The sequence below is a fragment of the Macaca nemestrina genome, chromosome 3 (genome assembly GCF_043159975.1).
Source record: "Macaca nemestrina isolate mMacNem1 chromosome 3, mMacNem.hap1, whole genome shotgun sequence".
NCBI lineage: Eukaryota > Metazoa > Chordata > Mammalia > Primates > Cercopithecidae > Macaca > Macaca nemestrina.
In genome coordinates, this window is record NC_092127.1 from 60,594,251 (window position 1) to 60,613,377 (window position 19,127).

The 19,127-nt window shown below is 38.0% G+C and overlaps 1 protein-coding gene across 10 annotated transcripts in view; it reads left to right on the top strand.

Moving 5' to 3' along the window:
* Positions 1-19,127, top strand: part of LOC105486091 (sodium channel and clathrin linker 1) — a 215,130-nt gene that overhangs the window by 37,920 nt on the left and 158,083 nt on the right. For 9 of the 10 annotated variants that reach the window (XR_011620973.1, XR_011620972.1, XR_011620971.1 and 6 more), the window contains 3 exons: positions 13,719-13,777; positions 14,310-14,382; positions 18,706-18,761. Coding sequence is in view for 7 of the 10 variants with exons in the window: in XM_071093042.1 (XP_070949143.1) it covers positions 13,719-13,777; positions 14,310-14,382; positions 18,706-18,761 (188 nt within the window). In the remaining 3 variants the exon portion in view is untranslated. The remainder of the gene's footprint in view (positions 1-13,718; positions 13,778-14,309; positions 14,383-18,705; positions 18,762-19,127) is intronic. The other variant, XM_071093041.1, reaches the window with a different exon arrangement.

A 19,127-nucleotide genomic window follows, 5' to 3' on the forward strand; every position in this document is an offset into this window, starting at 1 on the left:
AAAAAAAAAAAAAAAAAAATTGTACTGGCAGATAGACATTGGTAAGATGGCTGAATAGGAACAGCTCCAGTCTGCGGCTCCCAGCGAGACCGATGCAGAAGGTGGTTGATTTTTGCATTTCAAGTGAGGTAACCTGTTCATCTCATTGGGACTGGTTAGGCAGCAGTTGCAGACCATGGAGGTCTAGCAGAAGTAGGGTGGGGCATCATCTCACCCATGAAGTGCAAGCAGCTCGAGTCCTCCCTACCACAGGCAAGGGAAGTCATGAGGGACTGTGCTATTTGGCCCAGATACTATGCTTTTCCCAGTTTCTGCAGTCTGTAGATCAGGAGATTCCCTTGTTGCCTATACCACCAGTGCCCTGGGTTTCAAGGACAACACTGTGTGGATGTTTGGGCAGACACCAAGCTAGCTGCAGGAGATTTTTTGTTTTGTTTTTTTTGTTTGTTTTTTTGTTTTTCTTATGCCAGTGGTGCCTGGAACCCCAGTGAGACAGAACTGCTCACTCCCTGGAAAGGGAGCTGAAGCCAGAGAGCAAAGTGGTCTCACTCAGCGAGTCCCACTCCCATGGAGACTAGCAAGCTAAGAACCACTGGCTTGAAATTCTTGCTGCCAACACAGCAGTCTGAAGTCCACCTAGGATGAATAAACGTGGTTGGGGGAGGGGCATCCACCATTACTGAGGCTTGAGTAGGTAATTTTCCTGTCACTGCTAAGGAGGCAGGGAAGGTCAGACTGGGCAGAACTCAATAGAATGCACCTAAGAGACTGTGGCCAGAATGCCTCTCTAGATTCATGCTCATAGGGTGTCTCTGAAAGAAAGGCAGCAACCCCAGTTAGGGGCTTATAGATAAAACTCTTATCTCCCTGGGACAGAGCACCTGAGAGAAGGGGCAGATGTGGTCGCAGCTTCAGCAGACTTAAACGATCCTACCTGCTGGCTCTGAAGAGTGCAGCATATCCTGACAAGCAGAATCCTCCCAGCACAGCACTAGAGCTCTGCTAAGGGACAGATTGCCTCCTCCAGTGGGTCCCTAACCCCCATGCTTCCTGACTGGGAAAGATCTCCCAAGAAGGATTGACAGACTGCTTATACAGGAGAGCTCCAGCTGATATCAGGCCAGTGCCCCTCTGGGATGAAGCTTCCAGGAAAAGGAACAGGCAGCCATCTTTGCTGTTCTGCAGCCTCTGCTAATGATACCCAGGAAAACAAGGTCTGGAGTGGACCTCCAGCAAACTGCAGCAGACCTGCAGAAGAAGGGCCTGACTGTTAGAAGAAAAACTAAAAAATAGAAACCAATAACATCAACATCAACAAAAAGGACCCCAACCCAAAAACCCCATCCAAAGGTCGTCAGCCTCAAAGATCAAATCCACCACGTAGGTAAATCCATTATGATGAGGAAAAACCAGTGCAAAAATGTTGAAAAATCCAAAAACCAGAATGCCCGTTCTCCACATGTCACAACTCTTCTCCTTTCTGCAAGGGCAGAAAACTAGACAGAGTATGAGCTTGACAAATTGACAGAAGTAGGCTTCAGAGGGTAGGTAATAAACTCCTCTGAGCTGAAGGAGCATGTTCTAACCCAATGCAAGGAAGCTCAGAACCTTCATAAAAAGGTTCTAGGAGCTGCTAACTATAATAGCCAGTTTAGAGAAGAACATAAATGACCTGACGGAGCTGAAAAACACAACACAAGAACTTCGTGAAGCATGCACAACTATCAATAGCTGAATCAATTAAGCAGAAGAAAGGCTATCAGAGATTGAAGATCAACTTACTGAAATAAGGCATAAAGACAAGATTAGAGAAAACAGAATGAAAAGCAAGGACCAAAGCCTCCAGGAAATATGGGACTTTGTGAAAAGGCCAAACCTATGATTGATTGTGGTCCCTGAAAGTGACTGGGAGAATGGAACCAACTTGGAAAACCCTCTTCAGGATATTATCCAGGAGAACTTCCCCAACCTAGCAAGACAGGCCAACATTCAAATTCAGGAAATACAGAGAACACCACAAAGATACTCCTCGAGAAGAGGCATCCAAAGACACGTAATTGTCAGATTCTCCAAGGTTGAAACAAATGAAAATATGGTAAGCACAGCCAGAGAGAAAGGTCAGGTTACCCAGAAAGGGAAGCCCACCAAACTAAGAGCAGATCTCTCTGCAGAAACCCTGCAGGCCAGAAGAGAGTGGGGCCAATATTCAACATTCTTAAAGATTTTTCAACCAAGAACTTCATACCCAGACAAACTAATCTTCGTAAGTGAAGGAGAAATAAAATCCTTTACAGACAAGCAAATGCTGAGAGATTTTTATCACCACCAGGCCTGCCTTACAAGAGCTCCTAAAGGAAGCACTAAATATGGAAAGGAAAAACCCATACCAGCCACGGCAGAAACACACCAAAATATAAAGACCAACGACACTATGAAGAAACTGAATCAAATAGTGTCCAAAGTAACTAGCTAGCATCATAATGACAGGATCAAATTCACACATAACAGTATTAACCTTAAATGTAAATAACCTAAATGCCTCAATTAAAAGACAGACTGGCAAATTGAATAGGGAGTCAAGACCCATCCATGTGCTGTATTCAGGAGACCCATCTCATGTGCAGTGACACACATAGACTCAAAATAAGAGGATGGAGGAATATTTCCCAAGCAAATGGAAAGCAAAAAAAAAAAAAAAAAAAGCAGGATTTGCAATACTAGTCTCTAATAAAATAGACTTTAAGCCAACAAACATAAAAAAAGACAAAGTAGGACATTACATAGGAGTTTCTGGCAAGATGGCTGATTAGGAGCAGCTCCAGTCTGCAGTTCCGAGTGAGATCGACGTAGAAGACAGGTGATTTCTGCATTTCCAACTGAGCTACCCATTTAATCTCATTGGAACTGGTTGGACAGCAGATGCAGCCCACGGAGGGCAAGCTGAAGCAGGGTGGGGTGTCACCTTACCCAGGAAGTGCACGGGGTTGGGGGATCTCCCTCCCCTAGCCAAGGGAAGGTGTGAGGGACTGTGCAAGGAACAGTGCAATCCAGCCCAGACAATGCGTTTTTCCCATGGTCTTTGCAACTGGCAGACCAGGAGATTCCCTCCAGTGCCTATGCTACCAGGGCCCTGGGTTTCAAGCACAAAACTGCATGGCCTTTCAGGCAGGCAATGAGCTAGCTGTAGGATTTTTTTTTTTTTTTTTTCATACCCCGGGCACCTGGAATGGCAGTGAGACAGAATTGTTCATTCCCCTGGAAAGGGGGCTGAAGCCAGGCAGCCAAGTTGTCTGGCTTGGCAGGTCCCACCTTCATGGAGCCCAGAAAGCTAAGATCCACTGACTTGAAATTCTCACTGTCAGCACAGGAGTCTGAGGTCAACCTGGAACCCTCAAGCTTGTTAGGGGGAGGGGCGTCCACCGTTGCTGAGGCTTGAGTAGGCGGTTTTACCCTCACAGTGTGAGCAAAGCTGCCAAGAAGTTTGATCTGGGTGGAGCCTACCACAGCCCAGCAAGGCCGCTGCGGCCAGACTGTCTCTCTAGATTCCTCCTCTTTGGGCAGAGCATCTCTGAAAAAAAGGCAGCAGCCCCAGTCAGTGACTTAGAGATAAAACCCCTGTCTCCCTGGGAGAGAGCACCTGGGGAAAGCAGCGGGTGTGGGTGCACCTTTAGTAGACGTGTATGTCCCTGCCTCACAGCTCTGAAGACAGCAGCGGATCTCCCAGCACAGCATTCAAGCTCTGATAAGGGGCAGACTGCCTCCACAAGTGGATTTCTGACCCCTGTGTATCCTGACTGGGAGACACCTCCTAGTAGGGGCTGAGAGACACCTCATACAGGAGAGCTCTGGCTGGCATCTGGTGGGTGACCCTCTGTGATGAAGCTTCCAGAGGAAGGAACAGGCAGCAATCTTTGCTGTTGTGCAGCATCCACTGGTGATACCCAGGCAAACAGGGTCTGGAGTGGACCTCTAGCAAACTCCAGCAGACCTACATCAGAGGGGCCTGAATATTAGAAGGAAAACTGACAGACAGAAAGGAATAGTATCAACATCAACAAATAGGTCATCCACTCGGAGACCCCATCCAAAGGTCACCAGTATCAAAGACCAAAGGTAGATACATCCACGAAGATGGGGGAAAACCAGCACAAAAAGGCTGAAAATTCCAAAAACCAGAAAGCCTCTTTTCCAAAAGATCACAGCTCCTCGTGAGCAAGTGAGCAAAACTAGACAGAGAATGAGCTTGAGAAATCGACAGAAGTAGGCTTCAGAAGTTGGGTAATAACAAACTCCTCCAATCTAAAGGAGCATGTTCTAACCCAATGCAAGGAAGCGGAGAACCTTGAAAAAAAAGGTTAGACAAATTGCTAACTAGAATAACCAGTTTAGAGAAGAACATAAATGACCTGGGGGAGCTGAAAAACACAGCACGAGAACTTTGTGAAGCATACACAACTATCAGTAGCCGAATCGATCAAGCAGAAGAACAGTCATCAGAGATTGAAGATCAACTTAATGAAATAAAGTGAGAAGACAAGATTAGAGAAAAAAGAGTGAAACGAAAGAAACAGAGCCTCCAAGAAATATGGGACTATGTGAAAAGGCCAAATCTGCATTTGATTGGTGTACCTGAAAGTGACGGGGAGAATGGAACCAACTTAGAAAACACTCTTCAGGTTATTATCCAGGAGAACTTCCCCAACCTAGCAAGACAGGCCAACAGTCAAATTCAGGAAATGTAGAGAACACCACAAAGATACTCCTCAAGAACTGCAACCCCAAGACACATAATCATCAGATTCACCAAGGTTGAAATGAAGGAAAATATGTTAAGGGCAGCCAGAGGGAAAGGTCGGGTTACCCACAAAGGGAAGCCCATCAGACTAACAGCAAATCTCTTGGCAGAAACCCTAGAAGCCAGAAGAAAGTGGGGGCCAATATTCAACATTCTTAAGGAATTTTCAACCCAGAATTTTACATCCAGCCAAATTAAGCTTCATAAGCGAAGGAGAAATAAAATCCGTTACAGGTAAGCAAATGCTGAGGGATTTTGTCACCACCAGGCCAGCCTTAGAAGAACTCCTGAAGGAAGCACTAAATATGGGAAGGAAAAACTGGTAGCAGGCACTGCAAAAACACACCAAATTGTAAAGACCATGGACACTATGAAGAAACTGCATCAACTATTGGGCAAAATAACCAGCTAGCATCATGATGACAGGATCAAATTCACACATAACAATATTAACCTTAAGTGTAAATGGGCTACATGCCCCAGTTAAAAGACACTGGCAAATTGGATAAGGAGTCTAGACCCATCAGTGTGCTGTCTTTAGGAGACCCACTCACATGCAAAGACACACACAGGCTCAAAATAAAGAAATGGGGGAATATTTACGAAGCAAATGGAAAGCAAAAAAAAGGCAAGGGTTGCAATCCTAGTTTCTGATAAAACAGACTTTAAACCAACAAAGGTCAAAAGAGATAAAGAAGGGCATTACATAATGTTAAAAGGATCAATGCATTAAGAAGTGCTAACTATCCTAAATATATATGCACCCACTATAGGAGGAAACAGATTTATAAAGCAGGTTCTTAGAGACTTACAAAGAGACTTACACTCCCACACAATAATAGTGGGAGACTTTAACACCCCACTGTCAATATTTGACTGATCAATAAGACAGAAAATTAACAAGGATATCCTGGACTTGAACTCAGCTCTGGACCAAGCAGACCTAAGAGACATCTACAGAACTCTCCACCCCAAATCAACAGAATATATATTATTCCCAGCACCACATCACACTCATTCTAAAATTGACCACAAAATTGGAAGTAAAACACTCCTCAGCAAATGCAAAAGAATGGAAATCATAACAGTCTCTCAGAATGCAGTGCAATCGAATTGGAACTCAGGATCAAGAAACTCACTCAGAACCACACAGCTATATGGAAACTGAACAATGTGCTCCTGAATTACTACTGGGTAAATAACAAAATGAAGGCAGAAATAAAGATGTTCCTTGAAACCAGTAAGAACAAAGACACAACGTACCAGAATCTCTGGGACATATTTAAACAGTATGTAGAGGGAAATTTATAGCACCAAATGCCCACAAGAGAAAGCAAGAAAGATGTAAAATCGACACCCTAACATTGCAATTAAAAGAACTAGAGAAGCAAGAGCAAACAAATGCAAAAGCTAGCAGAAGACAAGAAATAACTAAGATCAGAGCAGAGCAGAGCTGAAGGAGATAGAGACATGAAAATTCCTTTAAAAAGTTAATAAATCTAGGAGCTAGTTTTTCTAAAAGATCAACAATATAGATAGACTGCTAGCCAGACTAATAAAGAAGAAAAGAGAGAAGAATCAAATAGACACAATAAAAAATGATAAAAGGGATATCACCACCAATCCCACAGAAATAAAAAACTACCATGAGAGAATACTATAAACACTTCTACACACACACACACACACACAAAACTAGAAAATCTACAAGAAATGGACAAATTCCTGGACACATACACCCTTCCAAGAATAATCCAGGAAGAAGTCAAATCCCTGAATAGACCAATAACAAGTTCTGAAATTGAGGCAGTAAATAATAGCTTACCAACCAAAAAAAAGTCCAGGACCAGATGGATTCACAGCCGAATTCTACCAGAGGTACAAAGAGGAGCTGGTACAATTCCTTCTGAAACTATTTCAAACAGTAGAAAAAGAGGGTATCCCCCCTAACTAATTTTATGAGGCCAGCATCATCCTGATACCAAAATCTGGCAGAGATACAACAAAAAAAAAAGAAAATTTCAGGCCAATATCCCTGATGAACATCAATTTGAAAATCCTCGATAAAATACTGGCAAACAGAATTCAGCAGCACATCAAAAAGTTTATCTACCACGATCAAGTTGGCTTCATCCCTGGGATGCAAGGCGGGTTTAACATATGCAAATCAATAAACATAATGTATCACATAAACAGAACCAGTGACAAAAACCACACAATTATCTCAATAGATGCAAAAAAAGGCCTTTGACAAAATTCAACAGCCCTCCATGCTAAAAACTCTCAATAAACTAGGTATTGATGGAACATATTTCAAAATAATAGGAGCTATTTATGACAAACCCACAGCCAATATCATACCAAATGGGCAAAAACTGGAAGCATTCCCTTTGAAAACTGGCACATGACAAAGATTCCCTCTCTCACCACTCCTATTCAACATAGTATTGGAAGTTCTGGCTAGGGCAATGAGGCAAGAGAAAGAAAGAAATGGTATTCAATTAGGAAAAGAGGAAGTCGGATTGTCTCTGTTTGGAGATGACATGATTGTGTATTTAGAAAACCCCATCATCTCAGGCCAAAATCTCTTTAAGCTGATACGCAACTTCAGCAAAGTCTCAGGGTACAAAATCAGTGTGCAAAAATCCAAGCATTCCTATACACCAATAGCAGACCAATAGAGAGCCAAATCATGAGTGAACTCCCATTCACAATTGTTACAAAGAGAGTAAAATACCTAGGGATACAACTTACAAGAGATGTGAAGAACCTCTTCAAGGAGAACTACAAACTACTGCTCAAGGAAATAAGAGAGGACACAAACATGGAAAAACATTCCATGCTTATCGATAGGAAGAATCAATATTGTGAAACTAGTCATACTATTCAAAGAAATTTATAGATTCAATGCTATTCCCCTCAAGCTACCACTGTCTTTCTTCACAGAACTAGAAAAAAACTACTTTAAATTTCATATGGAACCAAATAAGAGCCTGTATAGCCAAGACAATCCTAAGCAAAAAGAACAAAGCTGGAGTCATGCTACCTGACTATACTGCACTGCTACACTAACCAAAACAGCATGGTACTAGTGCCAAAACAGATACATAGACCAATAGAACAGAACAAAGGCCTCAGAAATAAAACCACACATCTACAACCATCTGATCTTCAATAAACCTGACAAAAGTAATGGAGAAATGATTCCCTATTTAATTAATGGTGCTGGGAAAACTGGCTAGTCTCAAGCAGAAAACATAAACTGGACCCCCTCCTTACACCTTATACAAACAATATCTCATGATGGTTTAAAGACTTAAAAGCCAAAACCATAAAAACCCCAGTAGAAAACCTAGACAGCACCATTCAGGACATAGGCATGGGCAAAGACTTCATGACTAAAACACCAAAAGCAATTACAACAAAATAGACAAATGGGATCCAGTTAAAACTAAAGAGCTTCTGCATAGAAAAGCAACTATCATCATAGTGAACAGGCGTCCTACAGAATGGGAGAAAATTTTTGCAAGCTACCCATCTGACAAAGGTCTAATATCCACAATCTGCAAGGAACATAAGCAAATTTACAAGAAAAAAACGACCCCATCAAACAATGGGTGAAGGATATTAACAAACACTTGTCAAAAAAGACATTTATGTGGCCGACAAACATACGAAGAAGAAGCTCATCATCATTGGTCATTAGAGAAATGCAAATCAGAACCAAAAGGGATATCATCTCACACCAGTTAGAATGGCGATCATTAAAAAGTCAGGAAACAACAGATGCTGGCAAGTTTGTATATAAACAGGAATGCTTTTACACTGCTGGTGGGAGTGTAAATTAGTTCAACTATTGTGGAAGAAATTGTGGCAATTCCTCAAGGATATAGAACCAGAAATTCCATTTGACCCAGCAATCCCATTACTGTGTATATACCTAAAGCATTATAAATTATTCTACTATCACATGCACACATATGTTTATTGAAGCACTATTTATAATAGCAAAGACTTGGAACCAACCCAAATGCCCATGAAGATAGACTGGATAAAGAAAATGTGGCACATATACACCAGGGAATATTATGCAGCCATAAAAAAGAATGCGTTCATGTACTTTGCAGGGATATGAATGAAGCTAGAAAGCATTGTCCTCAGCAAACACAAGAACAGAAAGGCAAACACTGCATGTTTTCACTCATAAGTGGGAATTGAACAATGAGAACACATGGACACAAGGAGGGAAACATCACGCACCAGGGCCTGTCAGGGATGGCATGTAAGGGGAAGGAGAGCATTAGGACAAATACCTAATGCATGCAGGGTTAAAACCTAGATGACAGGTTGATAGGTGCAGCAAGCCATCATGGCACGTGTATACCTATGTAACAAACCTGCATGTTCTGCACATGTATCCCAGAACTTAAAGTAAAATAAAAATTAAAATTAAAAAACTGTCATCTGCAAATAAAGAAAAAGAAATAGTGCTGGAAAAACTCGATATCCATGTGCCAAAAATAAGTCACCCCTGTCTCTTACCATATACAAAAATCAACACAAAATGGACTAAAAAAATGTAACACCAAACACTATGAAACTGGTGGACAAAAACAAATGTTTCAGTACATTTTCCTGGGTAAAGGTTTTATGGAGAAGACCTCAAAGGCATAAGCAAGAAAGGCAAATATAGACAAATGGAATTATATCAATCTTAAAAGCTTCTGTATTGTAAAGGAAACAGTCAACAGAATGAAGAGAAATCTGGCAAAATGGGAGAAAGTATTTGAAAACTATTCATCTGACAAGAGACAAATGTCCAGAATATATAAGGAGCTTAAACAATTCAGCAGTTAAAAGAAGAATCCAATTTAAAAATGAGTAAATGAACTGAATAGACATCTCTAAAAGAAGACATACAACTGGCCAAGAAGTATATGAAAAAAATGCTAAACATTTAGTCATCATTAGAGAAATGCATATCAAAACCACAGTGAGATCCCATCTCACCCCTGTTTGAATGACTTTTGTCCTAAAGACAGGCAATAATGGATGCTGGTGAGGATGTAGAGAAAGGGGAACCCTCATACACTGTTGGTAGAAATATACATTAGTTTAGCCACTGTGGAGAACAGTATGGAAGTTCCTCAAAAACATAATAGTTCCCCCTCAAAATTTATATGAAAAAGGACAAGAAGAGCTAAGACAATCTTGCAGAACAACTACACTTGGAAACAGATACTACCAGGTCTTAATATTTACTATAAAGCTATAGTAATTTGGTTAGTATGGTATTGGCCAAGGAAACAAGCCAGTTAAACAGAATAAAGTTTAGAAATAGCTTTACACATACCAGACTTTCATTCAGAATAAAGAAAAATGAATTTTGATCTCTACCCAAACTACTCTCATATGTGATTTCTGCATTGATTGCATATCTAAATGTTAAGGTAAAGCTTTTAGAATAAAACTTGAGGGAAGACGTTATGAGCTTATAGTAGGCAGGATGGCTTAAACGGGACATAAGCACTAATCATAAAGGAAAGAAATGATAAACTGGGCTAATTCAAAATGAAAGAACTTATGTTTTTAAGACACTATTAAGAAAGTAAGAAGATAAGCTATGGAATGGAGAATATATTTGTAATCTTGCAAAAATTTAGAATATTTGAAGAATGTCTTCAAATTAATAACTAAAACAATTATCCATTAGAGAAACAGGTCACTTCACAAAAGGAGGTATTTAAAATGCTTAGTAACTGTAGAAAAGAGTCTTCAACTTCATTGTTTATCAGGTAAATGGAAATTCAAACCACAATGAAATACTACTACATCCACTGGCTAGAGTGAAAAGCATAACTCCAAGTGTTGACAAAGATGTGGAATAACTCTCATACACTGCCTGTGAGAGAGTAAATTGGTAAGATTACTTCAGAAAATTGTTTGACATTTTATTCTAGATCTGACTGATACAGACCTTATGAGTCATCAGTTTTACCTGTAGGTATACCCATCAGAAATGCCTATACCAAGAAGACCTTTTCAAGAATGTTTGTAGCAGCACTATTTATAATAGCCAAATAATGAACAACCCAGATACTTCATTTAATAATAGAAAGCATAGCCAGGCACGGTGGCTCACACATGTAATCCCAGTACTTTGGGAGGCCAAGGCAGGCGGATCACGAGGTCAGGAGATCGAGACCATCCTGGCTAACACGGTGAAACCCCATCTCTACTAAAAATACAAAAAATTAGCCAGGCGTGGTGGCAGGCACCTGTAGTCCGAGATACTCAGGAGGCTGAGGCAGGAGAATGGCAGGAACCTGGGAGGCGGAGGTTGCAGTGAGCCGAGATCGTGCCACTGCACTCCTGCCTGGGCAACAGAGCGAGACTCCATCTCAAAAATAAATAAATAAATAATAATAGAAAGCATAAATATATTGTGGCATACTTATAAAGTGAAATGGTATATGTCAGTAAGAATGAACGAACCAAAATTACCCACAGCAGTAAGAATGAATCTCACAAACCCAGTGGTAAGCAAAAGAAGCCAGACATAACAGAAAATATACTGTATGGTTATATTTTTATAATTTTTTTTAAAAAACAGGCAAAATGATTTCATACTGTTAGAAGTCAGGATTTGGGTCCCACATGGAGCGTGGGAGTAGTGACTTAGGGGTTTAGGGGTTGTTGGTTATATACATAATTCTCACTTTTTGCAGTGCCGTATTAACTGAAACTTGTGTGTATCACAACTTTGTCCTTACTTGGATTTGATGTTTCCACAGAACTGTGCAAAATGAAGACACTTATACCAACATGCAAAGTGAGGAGTACTTGTGTTGCTTGATTTGTGTTCTGGTTACATGAGTATATTCACTTTGTGAGAATTATTTAGCTGTATACTTATAATTTGCACAGTCTTCTGTATGTATGTAGTACTTGAATAAAAACAGTATTGATTATCTTCCTTTCATCCACTCATTCTCACCATTCTATGCCTCTTTCATGGTATGTCTTTATTCTTATTATTGTTCCTTGCTTATTTGCCTGTTTCTGCCTATAACTCTACAGTCCATTCAGTGGATAAGGACTATGAGTTGTTCATCTTTGTATTATTTACTGTACCTCCCATGGGCCCTTACACATAGTAGGTAAATAAATATTTACAGAGTAAAATATTAAAAATTAATTAAGTGAAACTTTAGAATTCAGAGGCTTGAGTTATGCTTTAAAATTACTCTTTAATATGTATGTGATCATAAATACTTTCTCCCTTCAAAAAGCCAGAATATTACAGATGCTTTTAGTGATCCCTTTGACCGTCTTCCTTCTCTGTCCTATTTTCTCTCCACCCCTAGAAATAACTTCTTTGTTTTTTATGATATATCTATTTTGATACATATAAATTTAATTAATTTCTTGAACTACTTACGGGATTCTATCGTATCATTTTTTATTTATTCTGTTAAAAGACATTTTGTTAGCTATGTTTTATAGTAAAGGCACCACTGAAAAACCTTGCACATCTTGTGTTTAAATGTTTCTCCATATGCCATAGATACAAAATTTCTGGTCATGCTACGAATGCTATAGGTCTTTTAACTTTGCTTATGGTGTCTTTAGCTGTATAGAAGTTTTAAATTTGGATGTTGTAAAATGTGTCAGTCTTTCCATTTATAGGTTTTGCTCCTGGTGTCTTCCAGCTAACAAATGCAATTTGAGCAAAAAAGTATGGCAGGCGCTGCTTGAGATATTTACAAACAAAAGAGACAAAAATTTCTGCATTTGTGAAGTTAAGAAAGCATTGTCTAACTCAAGGTCAATAATGCATTTTCTTGCAATAATTGTTAAAATTTTAACAACATTTGGATTTTTATCTATATTTTTCCATTTAGTATGTGCTAGAATCTAATTTTGTTTGTTATCCAGTACTATTTGTTGGATAGCAGTACTGTGTCCATTCGATTATAATTCCTCTTATTTTATATACCACATACCTATAAATGCTTGAATCTATTTCTGGGTTTGTTATACTGTTGAGTTTGTTACTGTACCTATAGCATACTGTTAAAATTGCTGTAGCATTGTGGTGTTTTGCTATGTAGTAAGCCAAGTTCTTTTCTTTCTTTTTTCTTTTCCTTTTTTTTTTGGTGAGATTATCTTGGCTAATTTTTCACACTTACTCTTTCATGGAACTTTTATAAATTATTCTATTGGAACTTCATTTTTGAGTGCAATGAAGTTGTAGTCAATTTTAGAGAGCTGACATACTCAAAATATTGACCGTTGCACCCATAGATGAATGCTATAGTACCATGTTTGTTTAGATTTCCTTTTATATCCTTTAGTAAAACTAATTTTCTCAATAAGCTCCTGTACCATTTTTTATTTGCTTTATTCTGCAGATATTGTTTGTCATAGTAGTGAATAGGATTTTTTATATTACATTTTCTAATCATTGCTGGTATTTGAAAAAACTAGTAATTTTTTTTTTAAGTGTTCATTTTCTGTCTGGTGACTTTTAGTGTATTCTCTTACTAGTTCTAATAATTGGTAGATTTTACTGAGTTTTTAGGTAAATGGCCAAATTGTTTGTAGATAATAATAGCCTTGCTTCTTGCTTTTCAACCTTTAAATTGTAATTGATTAGATTTCTGGCAGATATTTTTATCAAATTAAGAAAAGTTCCCCAAATTTCTAATTTGCCAATGGTTTTTATTATGCACGGGTATTAAATTTACCAAATGCTTTTCAATATAAATTGAGATTATTATTTTTTCTTTTTCTCTCATTATGAATGACATAAATAGATTTTCTAAGGTTATGAAAATTTAATTGCATTTAATATTAAATCACTATCAATTTTGGCTAGAATGATGTGAGAACACATTTTAAGATGCACATTCTCTTATAGAAAGCTGTCTGCCAAGGAGAAGGAGACGACACATTTGAAAACCTCGTGTTTGACCAAAGGTAAAGTATTAACCAGAATAATATCATTTTCTTAGTTATATTTAATTGTTATTAAAGTAATTCTTTTAGTATCAGAAATGTTTGTTTCATGATCTGCTGTTATTAAACTTAAATGCTTTGTTCTTGAATTGACAAGAAAAAGCAAGTATTACAGGGTCTACAAAATTAGTTCTCAGACGGAGTGATTTTACCCCTGTTTCACCAGGAGATATTTGGCAATGTCTAGAAACATTTTTGCTTGTCACTACTGTGGAAAGTGAGACTGCTGCTGCCATCTAATGGGTAGAGGCCAAGGATGCTGTTAAACATCCTTCAATGCACAGACTAGCCACTCCACAACAAAGAATTTTTCAGTCCAAAATATTAATTGTGCAAATATTTAAAACTCCTGGTTTTGGAAAAAAGGGAAAAGTTTTGGTTGCATGAGTAGACTAAACATAAAATTTTTATGTGTAATTTATTTCACTTGTTATATATTTATTAAACTAGATGGAACAGAATATGCTATATTTTTATTGTCTTTTTTTTTTAGCTTTTTAGCTCCTCTTATAACTGAGTATGATAAACATCTAGGAGAACTAAATGGGCAGCTGAAATATTATCAGGTATGAAATCATAGTTATGAGGCTTTTATAATATTTCGTTATGAAAATAAAAAGTAAAATAGACTCCCTCTTTTTAAAAAGACATTGATGAGAAAGAGAATATTTGCTGTAACTAACCAATTGGTGGCCCTCTGTAAATGTGTGTGAATGTATATATGTGTATATGTTTGTTTAAAGATTCTCTTCTAGCTGGGTGCAGTGACTCACGCCTGTAATCCCAGCACTTTGGGAGGCTGAGACAGGAAGATCATTTGACCAGCCTGGGTAACATAGTGAGACTCATCTCTTTTTTTTTCTTTTTCTTTTTTTTTTTTTTTTTTTTTTTTTTTGGAGATGGAATCTCACTCTGTTGCCAGCCTGGAGTGCAGTGGTGCGATCTTGGCTCACTGCAACCTCTAACTCCCTGGTTCAAGCTATTCTCCTGCCTCAGCCTCCCGAGTAGCTGGGATTACAGGCATGAGCCACTGTGCCCAGCTAATTTTTGTGTTTTTAGTAGAGATGGGGTTTCACCATGTTGGCCAGGATGGTCTTGATCTCCTGACCTCGTGATCCGCCCACCTTGGCCTCCCAAAGTGCTAGGATTAAGTTAGCTGGGTGTGGTGGTGTGCACCTGTGGTCCTAGCTACTCAGAAGGCTGAAGTAAGAGAATTGCTTGAGCCTGGGAGGTCGAGGCTTTATTGAGCTGTGGTCAAGCCGCTGCACTCCAGCCTAGGCAACAGAACTGGACCTTGTCTCAAAGAAAATTAATATTCTCTTCAGTCTTGTCTTTTAATTCAGTGTTTCCTTGCTCTTGCTGTCTTGCATGAGATACTTCTTAGGTGCTTAGAAGAAGCTCTTAATCTCCTTATTGTTTGCTTACATCTCTCTATTTTTAACCTAAAACTGTCTCTCATCCTTTCAGACCTTCCTCCTTACCTCATTCTATCTGCATTTCCCATTACTTGCAGAATGGATTATCATTTTGGGTCCCAGGGCTTATGGAGAACTGGAATAATAGCACAAAATTGTTTAGGGTACAATTTGAGTTTCAATGAGCTACATGTTTAGAATATACCTAATATTTATAATGTGTTTCTTTGATCTGAAAATGTCTTTTAATGTTTTCCCCTAAAATTTTGACCTTTCTGATACTGTGATAACCATATAATGGAAGTATTTCTTAAATAGAACTTACATGTCTCAAGCTAAGCCTATCAGGAGGCAATGACCTCTCTTTATTAGAGCTTGAATATACTCATGATTGTATTTGGTTTAGATACCAATTCCTGGATAAATACAGTTGTAGCAAGGGTGGCAAAGTTGGCTTTCATTAATGCAAATGGAAGAGAGTATAATGACTTTATATTAAAGCACCCTGGCCAGGTGTGGTGGCTCATGTCTGTAATCCCAGCACTTTGGAAGGACAAGGTATGGAGATCCCTTGAGGTCAGGAGTTTGAGACCAGCCTGGCCAACATAATGAATTCCCGTCTCTACTAAAAATACAAAAATTAGCCAGGTATGGTGGCACACACCTGTAATCCCAGCTACTCGGGAGGCTGAGGCAGGAGAAATCACTTGAACCCGGGAGGCAGAGGCTGCAGTGAGCTGAGATCGTGCCACCGCACTCCAGCCTGGGCAACAGAGTGAGACTCTGTCTCAAAAAAAAAATAAAATAAAATATAGTAAAGCAACCCCTGAGACTGATTTCCTCAGAATGGGGCCGTGTGTGTGGCAGACACTAAGCACTTTCTCCCTTACTTCCTTTTCTTTTTATGCATGGACGTGAAGGGATCCTACTGTATACTTTCAAGTGTAGCACATAGTAGGCCCTTAAATATTTAATAAATGATTAAATGCCAGGGTTTATGGGAATAAGCTGATTAGAGCTAGTTTAACAAGCCCTTACTTATCAATTAATGCATTGATATGTAGCTTTACTAAAAGAACACATAATGCTTCCAATTGCTAAAAATAAAATTAGGTTCTTTCACTGCGTTTGAAATTATGTAGGCTTTCATTTCCAAGGTTATTTCTCAAACACATAAACGTACAAAGTTGTCCTCTAGACCCAAATATCAAATAAAAGCATTTCATTAAAATTATAGTGTCTTTTATCATAAAGTCTTCCTGGTCTTTACTGTGTATTTCTTAGCCTGTAGTCATTTAAATTTAGGACAAGCACAGTAATGTCTTTTAATCTTCCTAGCTGACAATTAAAGAGCAACGGAAAGCCCTCTTTTGCACAAATGATATTTTCTTTTTGTTTTCAGGACTAGTGAATTTAAAGTTTCTGCTGAATTTACTCTTTCTAAATTCCTATAATAACATATTATGTACTTTGGTTGTTATAACATAAGATAGCTAATTATCTTGAAATTAAATTCTTTTAAATTTTTTATAATCTGATTCATGTATTTCTTTAATAAGCCATTTTACTAAGATGTTTAAGTTTGTTTTTCCATTTTGCATTCTTTACCGCCAGAGGGTGATCACTGAATTAATTACAAGAGAGAAATAAACTATGCTAGAAAGCCTAAGAGTCTTTGATGATAAAAATAATTGCTCCTTCTTTTAGAGAAAAAAAAAATGTTGACATCTAAGAATGGTTGCTCAGATAGATGTGATTGATTAGAAGTACTAGTTCTTATGACTTATTGACCTAGTGAAAAAATAGTGTTATCTCCAAAGCAGGAAAAGTAGCTCTGCAATTCTCTATATGGACGATTTTTTGCCAGAAAATATAAATAGAAGGGAAAAATTTGATGATGTGAGAAATACTGTGTGGATTTCACTTCCTTCCAAATGTAAATATTTTGAAATATTTTACAGTAAGGAATTTATAGTGAGAGTGTTACAATCCATCTTTAGTCTTAGCTAATGAGTATGTATCTTACATAATTATTTAAGAGTAATAAACATTCTTTAAGATGCACTGATAGTTTTGCAACTTTTAAAGATGAGTTTATTGGCTGCAGTGGGCTGTGATCATGCTCTCGAGAACACTCCAGCTTAAGAGACAGAGTGAGATGCCATCTCAGGGAAAAAAAAATTATTTAAAAATTATAAAATCAACATAATTGCTACAATAAATCCAAACCTTTTGCCATGACATTCTCAAAACCCTGTACCTGTCTTTCCAATTTTCTCTCTCACTGTATCGGTCCATATATGGCCAGTGCTCAATTATCTGGTAGTGAATTAATTCATGTTGGTTTAATTGTTTCAGGCATAACGGGGACCTTGGAAAAGTTCACCTTTCAAACCAAATTTATAGTTAGCATTCACTATTCTGATCTCCTAGACCAAGCTGCCTTGATCTTCTCTGGTTGAAAGGGAGAGAAAAAGGCTTGGAGAACTGCCTGTTCCACCCGTCCGTTGTGAAGGTGTACTCCAGGATAAGCTTCTCTCCTTTAGCCTAGGAAGCACAATCAAGACTAATACACAATCATGAATTGATTACAGTTTTAAGTGAGATTTTGCATGCTTTTACATATAAATTCAGGGTTTTTTTCCGGGGTGGGGGGTGTGTGTGTGTATGCTCTCCACTTGCTCATTCACACTTACTGAGAGTTGACTACTTATTTTTTGCTATTTTGCTTTTACTCATATTTTCACCAACTTTAAATGCTCTTTCTTTTCTTTTGAAATCCTAACTTCTTTTTACTCCTTCAGAGAGCATTAATCAGACCTTCATTTAATTCCCTTTCTAGTGTGCATTTTATTCTTCCTTGTATTTTAGTTAGGTGATTTTTTTTTTTTAAACCATCTTTCCTACTATTTTTCAGTGAGCATGTCTGTTTACCTTAGCAGCCTTGTATGGTACAGAGACTTTAGATAGTTAATGAAAGTGGTGAATCAGAGACTGAATGAATGACTGCTAAAAAAGACCTCCATTTTCTTCTTACTGTTAGCATTTTACCTTTTGAAATACTAGAAAAATACATATGCTTATATGGGCTTCACTAAACTGAGGTGAATTAACTAAGATATACATTCAAGATACAGGAACCATCTGGTATTTTTTATAGTGACATACTCCGGAATATCTTTCATCTGTTTTTCACAGCTACAAGTCATAGGAATTACATTTATAAATATTTCTCACTGTGTTACATAAAATCTTTCTATTTTATTTATATTCTATTTAAAATGAATGTTTTATTGTATTCTGCTTATTAGTAAACTATCCATATTAATTATCCCTTTGTTAGAAATAAGAAATAAGTCTTTCTAATCTGACACTAGACCAGTGTCAGAATCTGATTGCTTACATGAGTGGTCTACTTAATGGAGAGCTGATTGTCTGGAAAATGTATTGCAACACCATATTTTATTCTTTCAGAAACAGGTGGGTGAGATGAAACTACAGCTTGAAAATGTCATCAAGGAAAATGAAAGGTAAATCAATTAACTATTGGTTTTATCTTTTATTGTCTTAGGTAACTTTTATTTTTGTTATTTGATATTTGATAGCTATAGTATTAATAGTTAAGAATGTGGACTCTGGGGCCTGATTTTTCTATTTGACTCCTGGCTCAATTACTTGTTAGCTGTGTGACCCTGAACAGGTTACTTCCCTTTCTGTTTTAGTGTCCTCTTCTATAAATCAGATATCATAATAGAACCTATTTCATAGGGCTGACTGTAACGGATAAAGTAAGTACTTGGAGTAGGGTACAAAATAAGCACCTTACAAATATTAGCAATCAATAATGTAGTATATAACATATATGTATGTTGGAAAACATATTGATAAAATGAAAA